The sequence below is a fragment of the Lampetra fluviatilis genome, chromosome 13 (assembly GCF_964198595.1).
Source record: "Lampetra fluviatilis chromosome 13, kcLamFluv1.1, whole genome shotgun sequence".
NCBI classification, from domain to species: Eukaryota; Metazoa; Chordata; class Hyperoartia; order Petromyzontiformes; family Petromyzontidae; genus Lampetra; species Lampetra fluviatilis.
In genome coordinates, this window is record NC_136287.1 from 3,803,157 (window position 1) to 3,815,467 (window position 12,311).

Genomic DNA, 12,311 nt, shown 5'->3' on the forward strand with positions numbered 1-12,311 from the left:
AATGTTGCGTGTTGTAATTACCCAAACCTGCCGGCCGGGCGCTGCGTGTATGTTTTCGTTTCTAAACTTGCCGTTCGCTTTTACGCTGCACATTTTCTTCTTTTCAGACTGTTGCCTCAACTTCCCGCTCCACAAAAATAAGTGCTATGAAGTTTCCCCTCCCAACACCCCTCCCCTGTCTCCCCCAGGGGGTCCCAATATATTCCCTGGGAAACCCACCCACCCACCCACCCCTGCCCCCCCGTAAACCCCACGTCGCCCCTCATTCTGTGTGGACCCTGAGACTCGGTCCAGTGGGTGAAGAAGCCCCCTCGTGCCTCTGGCACTCGAGAGGTCGCCAGCCCAGCAGCCTCGGCCCGGCCAAGGCGACCACCGAGTCCGCAGGTACGACCATCGCTCGATTTGCAAGTCCTGCCCACGGGTATGGTTGCCACCCGTCCGGGTTTTCCCAGGGATTCCTCTTTTCGAGGCAGCTGTCCCGGGAAACTTGCAAGTCTTTCAAGAAGCATGATCGACCACCAAAATCACGAAAAAAATTTTACCTGTAGTCCATCCCCTCTTCCGGCATTATGAGACATGTTTCTTCCTGCCACGGTTACATCTTGGTGTCTGTGTACCCCCGTGGGTGGCAACCGTACGCCGATGATGGAAATCTCGTGATTACGCCACAGCACCTTGTGGGAATTTACAGGACATGAGGGTCATTTAATTACAGCTGTCTGCAAAAAAAATGCAAATGAAAACATAGTATCTGCACAACAATGTATCTGTTTTTTTTTCATAGAAATGTACTGCTTTTTTAAATTCCTGACTAAGCGGACACCGCTGTAGATTTTTCCGAATCTGTGCCACATGCATTATTAGCACCTCATGTGTGGCAGGGGGGAATATAAAAAAAAATCTGGTTTAACAAGTTTTCGTTTCTCGTTCAGGCGAGTCAAGACGTTCCAATTAAGGGACTTAGTCCATTCTGCTTAAGAGGCCCATTGAGGGAAGGATTTAGTGATGGAGATCCGCTTCTATATCTCACCTTAAGAGTGTTTTTTGTACCGTTACACCAAAGCATTGGGCAGCCCCTTCTGAAACGATCATCAAGAACCATATAAATTGGCGGTTTGTAAAATAATTATCGACTTCTGCATCAAAGCAAAGATCAGGTGTCGCTGAGCAGCCGACATTATTTGGAAAATTTACAGCTCATTAAAAACACGGGGCAAGACTGCAGATACTTGAACACCGGCACGTGTGCTGTGACATTTTACGGGGGAAAGCATGCGTGGAATAAACCAGGAATGAAAAGACCTGCAGAAGATGGTGTCACGAGGACCCGTCAAGGAGGCAAAACACCAATTTAGCACGTTTGGACCCAACTTTCAAAGCTGTCGTTCTTTTTTTTCCAGCAGCAACTAAACTCTGTCGAAACATTTCCATTTTGTTCTGCATCATTCCGTTCGTTTAAATTTTTCGAAGGCACTTTGAGGCAAACGTTGAAATTAAGAGCGACAAAATACGAAAAAATGCAGTCACCAAAAAAGTGATTAGCCCGCCACCGAGCCGTGGCACCGGCAGTCAGGAAGCCGATCGTGGTTACCCAGAATGCCGGGCGGTTTCCACCAACCGTTTTACAAACACGGAGCTGATTGGCGCATTTGGTTGACTCGAGGACACGAGAGGGCTCGTTCGGTGAAACATCAGAATGTTGTTGTTATTTTTAAGTCAACGAAAAGACAGAACTGTGTGTGGTAATGAGGTAGTCGTGTTGTCTTCTCAGTAATCTAGAAACGAAACATTAAAAAAAAGCACCTATATTCTGCCGTTTCGTGACCTAAGATTGGAGCACCATTCCAGTCTTTCTTTTTTATGCAGCGGAATACAAAATAATGAATAAAAAAACGTTAGAAATTACACCGTTTCATCCTCAGTTGATTTGTTTGTCATTAAACCGACAGCAACAAAACAAAAATGGAAACCGGGAGACCTTGCACTAGAATGCAGTGTGAGAGGCTTCAAACTGACGACACTTGAGTCCGTGTAGGTTTCAGTCGAGAAACCGCAGCATAGATTGCGTTTTCCTTTTCACAGTTCGGTACTCTTCATACAAAAGTTCCCAGACTGCTCGCACTCGCAGAGTGTACGTGTTACTCAAGAATCACAAACCTGAGATCCTTTTCTTTCGTGTTTAAAAAATGCGGATGTTTGTTTCACTTTTTTTTACTTTTCAGCTTTTTCATTTTCTCTCGCTCTCCTTTTGGCGGAAACGTCCAAACATCCCTTTGCAAGAGCCTGTTTCCAGGACGCTCTCGTTTGTGTTTTTTTTTGCAACAACGTCAGCGTTCACGGCCGCGGCGTGGGTCACGGCTGCCCGGCCGGCGAGGTAGAAGAGGCGTGATGGGGCGACTGACAAGGGGCAGCGGGGTCTTCCACGTCTTTGTTCACGTCGTCCGGATCCTCGGCCCCGTCGCACGGCGCCCCCCTGAGATGGGGCTGCTGCTGCTGCTGCTGCGACGGCGCCGACTGCTCGGGCGAGTCGGCGAGGCCCTTGTCCGACGACGCGGGCGACTTGCCGGCCGGCTCGGCGTCCGTCGCCGGGCCGCCCTCGTCCGCCGCCGCGAAGGAGCCCGAGTCCGACTGATTGGTCTGACCCTGCGGCGACAACGTACGCGCGTCAACAAAATCCACCGTCTTCCTCGAATGCAAAAACCGGCGGTCGAATGCAAAGCCCCGTTAGCCGGGCAGGGGACGGTCGCTGGGAGCACCCACCCCGTTGGAGAGGACCTCCCCGTCCGTCGAGGAGTCCAGGCTGAGGTCGGTGAGCGCCGTGCTGTTGGGACTCAAGAAGACGTCGCACGTCGCCGTTTCGTCTGCGAAGCTCGTGACGCAGGTGGCCGCATGGTTGGTGCTGCCGTTCCCCACCTGCGCGCCGCCAGGCCAGGGGCACGGGGGGAGCCGTTCAGCATCGCGCCGCGGCGCACCGCCGCGTCGTCGCTCTGGGAGCTTGCCGTGCGCGAGCTCGCCACGAGAGAGAACACCGGTCGCGACGGGGTGGTGGCTGCCTGACAACGCTGCTCTGCGCGCGTTACTGCCGGCCTTGGGGCAAATGGCGGGGCTGAAGGCAGCACAGTCTTCCGGGAAGCGGAAGGAATTACTTTTTGAACGTATGTCGAACTTCTTTCGCACAGTACGTAGCCGATCGCTCTAATCGTAGGTAGTTTTTGAACACTTATGTTAAAACGACAAAAAATGCGAGTTTAATTCAACCGAGTAATCATTTCTTTTTCACTCTCATAACAAATAAAAATAAAACTGCACATTGGCCAATAGCGTCCATTCAAATAAGGATCGTGGAGCAGTTTTGTCCGTCCGAGTCTCATGATAAGAACCAAATAGTTGAAACACTGGAGCAAAATAATTACATCAGCTTGGCTACTAGGATATAAAATATTACACTCTTTATGCGAGGTGATGAAAAGAAGTCTGGAAAATATTTTTTTACTGCCAGTGATTTTTCCAAGATGAATAAAACACAAACTGGCACAGCACTGTGCAATGTGTGAAATGTTACACAACAGCGTAAACATTTCCGTTCAACCCATGACAGGGTTCGGGAAGGGGGGGTTGGAGGAACGAAAATCGAGTCGGCGATCATTCCTGTGTTGCACGAAGGAATGATTAAATGAACAGGGGCCTGCCTTCGACGTACGCGCTCGTTATTAGTCTCACAAAAACACGAGCTGATGCTGCATTATCTTGTTATTTAATTCATTACGTCGCGGTCCAGATTGATGGGCCAAAGCGATGACGGAACTCCCATCCTTCTTGATTTCACCAGGCAAGGCAAATTAAAAGCTGCCGTGCACTAACAGCTCATCTAATTACCCCTAGCGGAGCTCGGCAGACACAAGCCGGCGGTGGTGGCCAGCTGGCGAGACCACGGGTCAGCAGTTTCTCGGAGCGAGCACTTCCAATTTCCACGCCTCTCGTGTGATCCATCCATCAAACGCAACTTCGCACTTCGTCGCGTCGTGCCGGCCATCGTCGCGTCGCCGCTAAGCGAAGCTCGCCGGGGGAGAGCGAGCGAGCACGCGAGGCGGGCCGTCGCGCCCGTCCGTACCTTGTTGCGCGCGGACACGGCCGTGCCGTTGGGCACCAGCTGCTGGCGCTCGGGATCCCGGGCCGAGGGCGACGGCGAGTACGACGACGCCGTCGTGGCGGCGGCGTCGGCGACGTCGCGGCCCGGGCGCGCCGTGCCGTCCGGCCCCGCCGCCTCCTGGCAGCACATGAGCGTCTCCAGCTCGTGCGAGTCCAGGGGGCGGCCGTTCCTCATCTGGGGCCCGTTTCCCGACGCCGAGGCCGTCGGGTCGCCCGGCGCGCCGGGGAGGCAGCAGTCGCCGGGACGGGAGGCGCGCCTGCTCGGCGGTTGCGGTGGGGGACAGGGAGGGAGCGGACAGGCGAGGGCGTCACGAGGGGGCGACGGACGACGGCGGGCGGGGGGCGCGCCGAGTGTCGGAAGCGCGCCGGGGGGCGGGCGGTTGAGTGCGAACGAGGTGCGGCGAGTACCCGTGTTTGGATCGGCACAGGAGGACGGCGACGCACAGGGAGACGCAGGCAAAGGCGATGCACACGCCAACCAGCATGCCCGTCAGGGAGTGCACGTTAAGGAGCAACGGCAGGCCTGCTGGGGGTGGGGAGGGGTGGGCGCAAGACGGGGATCAGAGGAAGGGGGGGGGGGCACAGTAAGGACGTGAGTGCAGATATAGGGGTGGGGGTTCAGGAGAGTTGGATGAGTTCCAGAGTACGCTGCTGTTGCTGCTGCCGGATTTGTCTGTGTCCGGTGACTCCGTCACGAATATCGAAGCTTATTGCCGTGTCCGCCGCGAAGGCGATAACGGTTATCGCAACTATAACGGTAATAATAACACACGATGCGCGTACTTGTCTGTGGCTCGACGAGGGTGTGAACGGACAGCGCGGTGGAGAAGGGGCCCGGGCCCACCGGCGTCTTGGCTCCCACGCTGAAGAAGTAGAGGGTCCCGCTCTCCAGACCCACGATGTCGGCGCTCAGCGCGTCGCCTGGGGCGAGGAGTTAGCGCGATCGATGCGGGGGAGTCAGAGAGACGTCGAAACGTTCCGCTCACGAAGCAAAGCGTGCCGTGAAACAACTTTAGCCTTTGTTGTAATTGTCTATCGGAGGCGTACAACGACGCATTGATTTATCGAGAGTCTTACTCTCAGGGTGCATGCATGGAATTGTGTGTGTGTGCGTGCATATGAATTGAGTATTAACAGTTTACGAGACAAAAAACCCCAACATATATGAGACGGCAATAACAATCTGAGAAATAATCTATCCTTGAATCGGACATCAACTCTGAACCGTGACACCTCATTGCAATTATTGGGGGGTAAAAGAGAGATTGAATCTGTGTGTGCTTTGAGCGTTGTTACCCCCTAAAATACACGGTGGGTTTTCTCTGGGTTCTCTGCTTTTCTCGCACATCAAGCCAAACAGTCGTGTACAGAATTGGCCAAATACCCATTGCAGCACGTAAAAAAAAAAGTAAAAGATTTGAGAGCAAATTGTTTATTATAATTCCAATTCGGAGAGCTGTGACACAACTGAAACGACAGTGTCCAGCTCAGCCCGTGGTCGACCATTGTCATCGTGAGGGGTGGCGGTGGCGGCAGTTCTCACCGGCACGGCGGATGGCGGTCCACATCTCGCGCGGGAGCGATACGTTGGAGCTGTAGATGAGGACGTACTCGGACACGGGGCCGTTGGGCTCCAGCGGGGGCTCCCAGGCCACGCGCACCGACCGCATGTCCACGGCGCTCAGTGTCACGTCCATGGGCGGCGTGCCGGGCCCTGCGTGGCACGGAACGTCAAAACGCACGGCATCGCTCTCGTTCCCTCCTCCTCCCGCTCACGCTCTCTCCAAGACGGACAATTGACGCGTGCTTGCTTACTCCGAGTCGCTGCTGCGCTATGAACCCGGCAACCCGGGTTCGATTCCGGCCCACGGCCTGCACTGGTGACGATTATCTGAACCGGTTCTGAGCCTCCTCGAAGTTGACTCGGCCTCAAATGAGTACTTGGTGCGGTGTGTAAAACATCACCACTGGGGAGACAAAGGCGGCCTAGCGTGGTGTTGTCCACCCATCCCTTCGTGTGCGGTGCTGGCCTTCACAGGTGCTGCTCGATAATAGCACTTGCCCCAACAGTCTGTTTTGACTATGGAGGTGGATCTTTGTATGAATTGTTATTGTTGTTTGGAGGAGGGTGTGTGACACACATTGGTATTTTACTCACGCTATTTAACCCAAAGATCTATCTTATCTTAAAAAACTAAAATAGTAAAAGGTACAGAAGCAAACAAGTGCGAGCTACTGCGTGAGAGTTTGCGGTTGTGCCGTACAGCTGCCCCGATCTATCTTCGCGTTACGATGTCTGATGTTTCACTCCACGTGCAGGCAGCTTCTTCACGAATAAATGAAGCATGGTGCCTCTTGCTACCGATTGCCAGTGAGGGCGAGACGTAGCCAGGGGTTCTGCTGGTGACCGTGCCGATTGTAGATTCGCTGTAGGGTTTGTTTTTTCGTAGATATTTTATATGACGGCATCGTCAGCCTCCTCTTGATTTTCTGCTGCTGGCTGCTATGTGCTGATGGGTGTGAGGTCACGTGACTATTCACATGATGACAGCGCAGCTGCTGGCAGTAGCGAATGAGGAATTGCCATTTGAACCAAATCTGCACCTTTTAATAAGAAGCAATGGCACGATCCAACACCACAGCGTGAAATTTGGACAGGCAAGTGTGAGAAAGAGAAAGCTCAGCACGCTTCTCCCCTTTAATTATGTCGTCCAATTACCTTTTGGACAGCTACAAAGATAACTGTTAATTAACGCTGAAATTTCCAAAATGCTTATAGAAATAATTCACAGCCCTTTTGTTATGCCACCGCTGCTGAAAGGCCTCCCCACACACAACGTCAGTCATTGGGTTGTTTGACCATACTTCACCACACTTGACAGTACAGCTTGGTAGAGGCTGAGAGGGGCGCGGCGGTGCAGAACCAGTTCGGAATTGAGGTGCCATTCATATGATCCGTTAGCCATATATGGCGCAGCTCGCTAACAACTATGCCAACGCTCTGTCCGTCGGTATAGTATGCGGTGGGAGTACCCACATATTGCCCGTGCCTGACGGGGGTGACTTGCGGTGCACCAATTTATACTGCTGGGCGGACCGAGGCAAGAGGATTCAAGAAACCTGCACCGTAGTCTCAACTGCCGTGCCGGTAGATTAGACCGGCGTCCTCTGGGTGGCATGTCCAGTGGTGCAAACCATGACACCTTTTGCAAGAATGAATAATGAACCGTTACAAAAAACTTTCATTTCAACTCGGAGGCGGCAAGTCCGTTTTGTTGGCAGGGCGTCTGCGGTGTTCGCCCACGTGGCATTGCGACGCAGACGGATCCTCTGGCCGTCGGGGAGCCCGCACCGTTGAGACGCGTGATAAGATCAGGGGGGACACTGAAACATTAGCGCAGCTACGCACACACGCCCATAAACTCGTGGCATTTCATGAGAGCCATTTCCCAGAGCTTGACACAAATTATTGCCTTCTCGCCGACGCGAAGGGGGTCCATGGACAGGGGTGTAATTGGCGAAAGGCTCAGCATAAAAAGGCGGCATTACCGCATCCCGTATGATAAAAAAAAACGCATTTAAAAAATGTGAATAATTTAAAGCTTTAACCTTTTACGAGGAAATGTCTTATGTTGCGGGGGCCCTGATTTTAATCAAGTCGAGTAACAACAAAACATAATGAATGTTTCAGATAAAAGAGGCTGAGGTGTGAATATTTTTGGATTCTATTGCTTGTCTTCTAAACATTTTCCTATTATGCGGTCGATATATTCCTCCTTTAATACTTTTGTCATGCACGCGTACAAGAGAGGGGGGCTGGGGAGGGTGAGGAGAAGAGAGCAAGGATGGCTGAGAGGGAGTAAGGACATTGGCATGAAGGAGAGAGGGAAGGCGTCGCGCAGAGAGGGAGCAACAGAGAGGGGGACAGCAACTGAGTAAGGAAGCAAAATGGGCGGAGGGGAAAGAAAAAAGGGAACGAGGGAGACAAGGAATGGCGCAGGCAGGAGAGAGGGCCGAAAGGAGGGAGGGAGATGGCGTACGGTCGGGCGGCGTCGCCTCCTCCACGGTGTCCCCGAAGCGCCCGTTGGAGTTGCGGCCGTGCGACTGCACCGAGAACTGGTACCGCGTGAAGGGCTTGAGTCCCTGCACGAGCAGCCCTTCCTCCGCACTGCTCGCGGCACACGCGGGAGAGAAAACGCGACGCGTGAACGCACGCCGCGCAGCAACGACACGTGCACGCAATCCGGCGCGCGCGCAAATCCGCGCGGCCGACGGCGTGCGCCGACTCACCAGGGGATGTAGCTGAAGGCCGAGGCGTTGGTGGGGGCGGGCGAGGGGGCGTAGCGCACCGTGTAGCCCACGATCTCCACGTTGCTGAACGCCGGCTTGCGCCACCAGAGCCGCACGGCGCTCGAGCCGTTGCCCTGGGCGAGCAGGTGCGTGGGCGGCATCGGCGACGAGGGCAGCTCGGGCAGCTCGGGCAGCACGCCTTCCGGAGGGTGACGCACGAGGAAGAGGCGGCGGGGAGGAGGAGGCAGGCGGTAAGGAGGTGGCGCAGGAGGTAAGGGAGGGTGACGTGCGGGAGGAGAGGGACGAGATTTGCGTCGGGGCCACGATGCTCGGACAAGCTTTGCTTTTGGTTGACAATGTTTAAACCCCGAGAAATGTATGAATGTTGAACTTCTTTCTCGCCGTACGCAGCCAACCTCCGAATCGGAGGTGCGGGAAACTCCCGATTCAGAGGTGCCAGAGCCCCAGCAGCATCAGTAGCAATGGCGGATACTAATTTACGCAATCATAACACCGCACTGCTCACAGAATAAAAGCCACATATAAATTACTAAATAACTCAAACAAGAACGCTTGTGCATGCTGTATTACGAGTGCCTGCGAAAAACCGACGTGCCCCATGACTGAAACACTCCACAAACACTTGACAAGTTTGTCCGCAGATGTTTGCTCATCATCGGAACGGAGCGTTTGTGGCTTGCTGCATTGTAAATATCAACAGGTGGTTTATACCATGCGTGTGCAGCGCATGATGGACGTTTGTTGTCCAGCAGTCATTGTATGGATTTTATGAATGACAATGGTCCCATTTGATTGAGACCTCAAACCATGATCATGATCGTAACCGATTTGGGAAATCATCATCATCAATCACCATTACCGCCTCTCATTCCACATGTCCGTGAGATTAGTTGAATGTGCCTTTTGTCACACCTGTAGCGCGCATCAGTGGTCTGCACTTACACAGTACCTTGGGTTCTCAAAAAAACGATTCAGGCACAAGGTTATTTGTGTGTGTAAAGGACGATCGTTTCTGCTTCGGAGGAGTGTGGTGCTCGCTCAGTAGCTGTTTATTCAAGTCAAGGTCGCCTGCCACCGCCACCGATGCTGCTCCTCCGAATGTACTCTTCCACTCACAATGGTAAGTAAAAAAAAAAGCGAATTGAGGCCACACTCAGATGTGATAGCTAAATGCATTCAAGCACCAATTGTTATTTGCTGATTCCCTAACCGAATGCGCAGGAGCAACGCGCGCTTTCGTTGCGCCTGCAGGCATTAAGCTCACGCCGCAGGAAATAAAGCAGTTAACACGTGTGTTGTTGAATAAAGGAAAGCCGGGAATTGGCATTGTTCTGTTGTGGACGGCGAGTGCGAACGCCACAGACACAGGAGATGACGAGGGTTCGGTGAGTAAAATCTCAAACACAAGATTCGCGCGATGTCACGCCACGCGTGAAGAGTGGTTTGCCACTCGTCGGTCATCCAATATGTTTGCATTTCGCGGTGAATAACATCGTGACGACTGTTCGTAGCGCTAATGCAAATGGAAACTTGGGGACGTGCCATTGCTCAGGCTTTAAGCCCAGAACCCTTTGGAAATGTTTTACTCCCAGATATTGGGATCTATGTGGTCCATCAACGTCATATATATCTATCAGCTTTTAGGACTGAGATAGGCTTACGGAAGTGAAAATCAAAATATATTATGAACACCACAACTGGTGACCGGGCTAGGAGCATGAAACCCAGGATCTCAGTGTCTCAGACACTGCCATTATGAGCCCTCGGAAAGGCAGAGACACTCAGCACCTGGGAGCATAACCCCAGGGTCACTGCGGAGCTGACTCAGCTTTCCCGGCACGCCCGTGTAATGAATCCCCGCGAGCCGCCCGTATCGCGCGATCACCGTCTCTCTACCGGGGTCGCTGGCAGGGGGGCGGCTGGGCGGGTCGGGCGTGCGGCCCCTCCATGTCACCACGTGGGCATTGTCGTGTTTGGCGTGTACCACGAGTCGCACCTCGTACAGCACGCCGGGCTCTGCGATGCACACGCACGCAGAACATGCGCAACACACACACGGAGCACACACATGCAGCACACACACGCAGCATGTAGAGCACATAGGCAACAAATACAAAGATCCCCCGTGTAGCCTTAACAGACTGTAGGGGCAAGTGCTGTTAGCGAGCACCTATGAAGGCCGGCACGGCACACGAGGGGGTGAGTGGCCAACACCACGCCCGACCGCTTTTGTCTCCCCAGTGGCGATGCTTACACATTGCACACCAAGTACTCATTTGCGGCTGAGTCGACCTAGGGGAGGCCCAGGACCGGTTCAGATAATCGTCACTGGTGTTTGCCGTGAGCGGGAATCGAACCCGGGTCGCCAGGTTTGTAGCGCAGAGCGCTAACCGCTACACCGCTACACCACCGCTGCCCACTACACACACGCATGCACACACGCGCACACACACGCGTGCCCAGCCACAACACACCGGCCAGGAAGGGAAGCGTGTCTGCCTTTAAGAACCGACGCGGGCAGCGATCGTGACGCAGACAAATCCATGTCGCTCGGTAAAGAGCAAAGGCCGTGGCAATAATAATAGTAATGGGCTGTGATAATAATAGGCCGTGAAGCAGTGTGGTAATTTTAAGGAAATCACTGCCTTTAGCCATCAGGGATAATGGTTGCCGCACCGTTTCTTTTTGTAAAACATTTATTTGCCCAAATATGGTCAAATGGTATCACTGTTCCACGCGAGTGGGCAACTGGGATGGCAACTTCCAAATACATTCCAGAGAGGGGTAACATGTCTACTCAAGGCCTGCGCGCCCCATTCACCAAACCTTTTGTTAATTTCGTCGTCGAGACGGAACTTCGTCATCCTGTGACATCACCGCTCAACCAAGTTGCCAAAGTTGCTCAAACGCTATTTGAAAGAGATTTTGATGGTGGTCTCGAATGTATCCTCCAGTCTCGACCGATCGAACCGACCAATGACCGTCCATCCGCGATGATCCACTCACTCAGGCCCGAGATCGTGTAGTGAGTCGCTCTCCTGCGCAGCGAGATGGGGCCAATGAGCCAGTCCGTGCCATCAATCGGCGGCTCATCGCCTGGGTCCTCCAGCTCATCCGCCAGCTCCTGGGCGGCTGGCGCTTGCCGGCAGTACAGCTGGTACCCGCGGATTTGGAAGTGGTTGGCGGGCGAATGCCAGAAGATCTGCAGAGCCGTCCTGTTGGACTCCACGGTGAGCTGCAGGACGGGTGGTTGTGCTGCGAAATGGCAGACGCGTTGAACGAACACGTTCTCAAAACGCTCGTGTGCGCGCTGAGTGTATGTAATCTCACAAATGTGATTGTGCTGGGATCTCTCTCTCTCTCCCCCCCCTCCACCCCATGTTCGAATTTAGAAACCAAAGGAGTAAAGGTGCAGCCCTGCAATTGCTCACAAAACTGTTGGCGGAAGGGCCTCCACTAGAGAGAGCTCTAGAGGGCCCCTCCAGGTTTTTTTTTACCTACTCTATCATGCACATGTTGGAAGAGGTGGGAGGACCCACACTTTAACACACCACACGCAAACTACCCATCGACTAACTGTTGGGAACTAGAGGGATTAAAAACAATAGAGATAGCAAGCAAAGCCGTGACCATTGCTGGTCTCTCAGAATTAAAGGTGAAGGGGTCATTACAGTCAACGCCGCTAAAGCCACATCACCTTAGCTTGTTTACCAATGCCCGCCGAGGTCCGCTTAAATGATTCCATCATCTGGCTTCAGGTCGTGTACAAAATACTTTTTTTTTCGATGTAAAGAGACGGGTAAGTGAAAGATATGTATTGTCTGTGTATCGTGTTTCTTACTGATATTCTC

The 12,311-nt window shown here is 53.2% G+C and overlaps 1 protein-coding gene across 2 annotated transcripts in view; it reads right to left on the reverse strand.

Annotated features, from left to right (window-relative positions):
- Positions 1-255: 255 nt before the first annotated feature.
- The window catches only part of LOC144935435 (immunoglobulin superfamily DCC subclass member 4-like), a 135,676-nt gene continuing 123,620 nt past the window's right edge, over positions 256-12,311 (reverse strand). The window contains exons 11-20 of one of the 2 annotated variants that reach the window (XM_078862069.1): positions 11,467-11,715; positions 10,357-10,476; positions 8,440-8,638; positions 8,190-8,317; positions 5,693-5,863; positions 4,933-5,070; positions 4,558-4,672; positions 4,112-4,406; positions 2,761-2,913; positions 256-2,643 (exon numbers count right to left, since the gene is read on the reverse strand). In XM_078862069.1, coding sequence (XP_078718195.1) covers positions 2,353-2,643; positions 2,761-2,913; positions 4,112-4,406; positions 4,558-4,672; positions 4,933-5,070; positions 5,693-5,863; positions 8,190-8,317; positions 8,440-8,638; positions 10,357-10,476; positions 11,467-11,715 — 1,859 coding nt within the window. In that variant the 3' untranslated portion in view covers positions 256-2,352. Of the gene's footprint in view, positions 2,644-2,760; positions 2,914-4,111; positions 4,407-4,557; positions 4,676-4,932; positions 5,071-5,692; positions 5,864-8,189; positions 8,318-8,439; positions 8,639-10,356; positions 10,477-11,466; positions 11,716-12,311 lie in introns of both variants that reach the window. The other variant, XM_078862068.1, reaches the window with a different exon arrangement.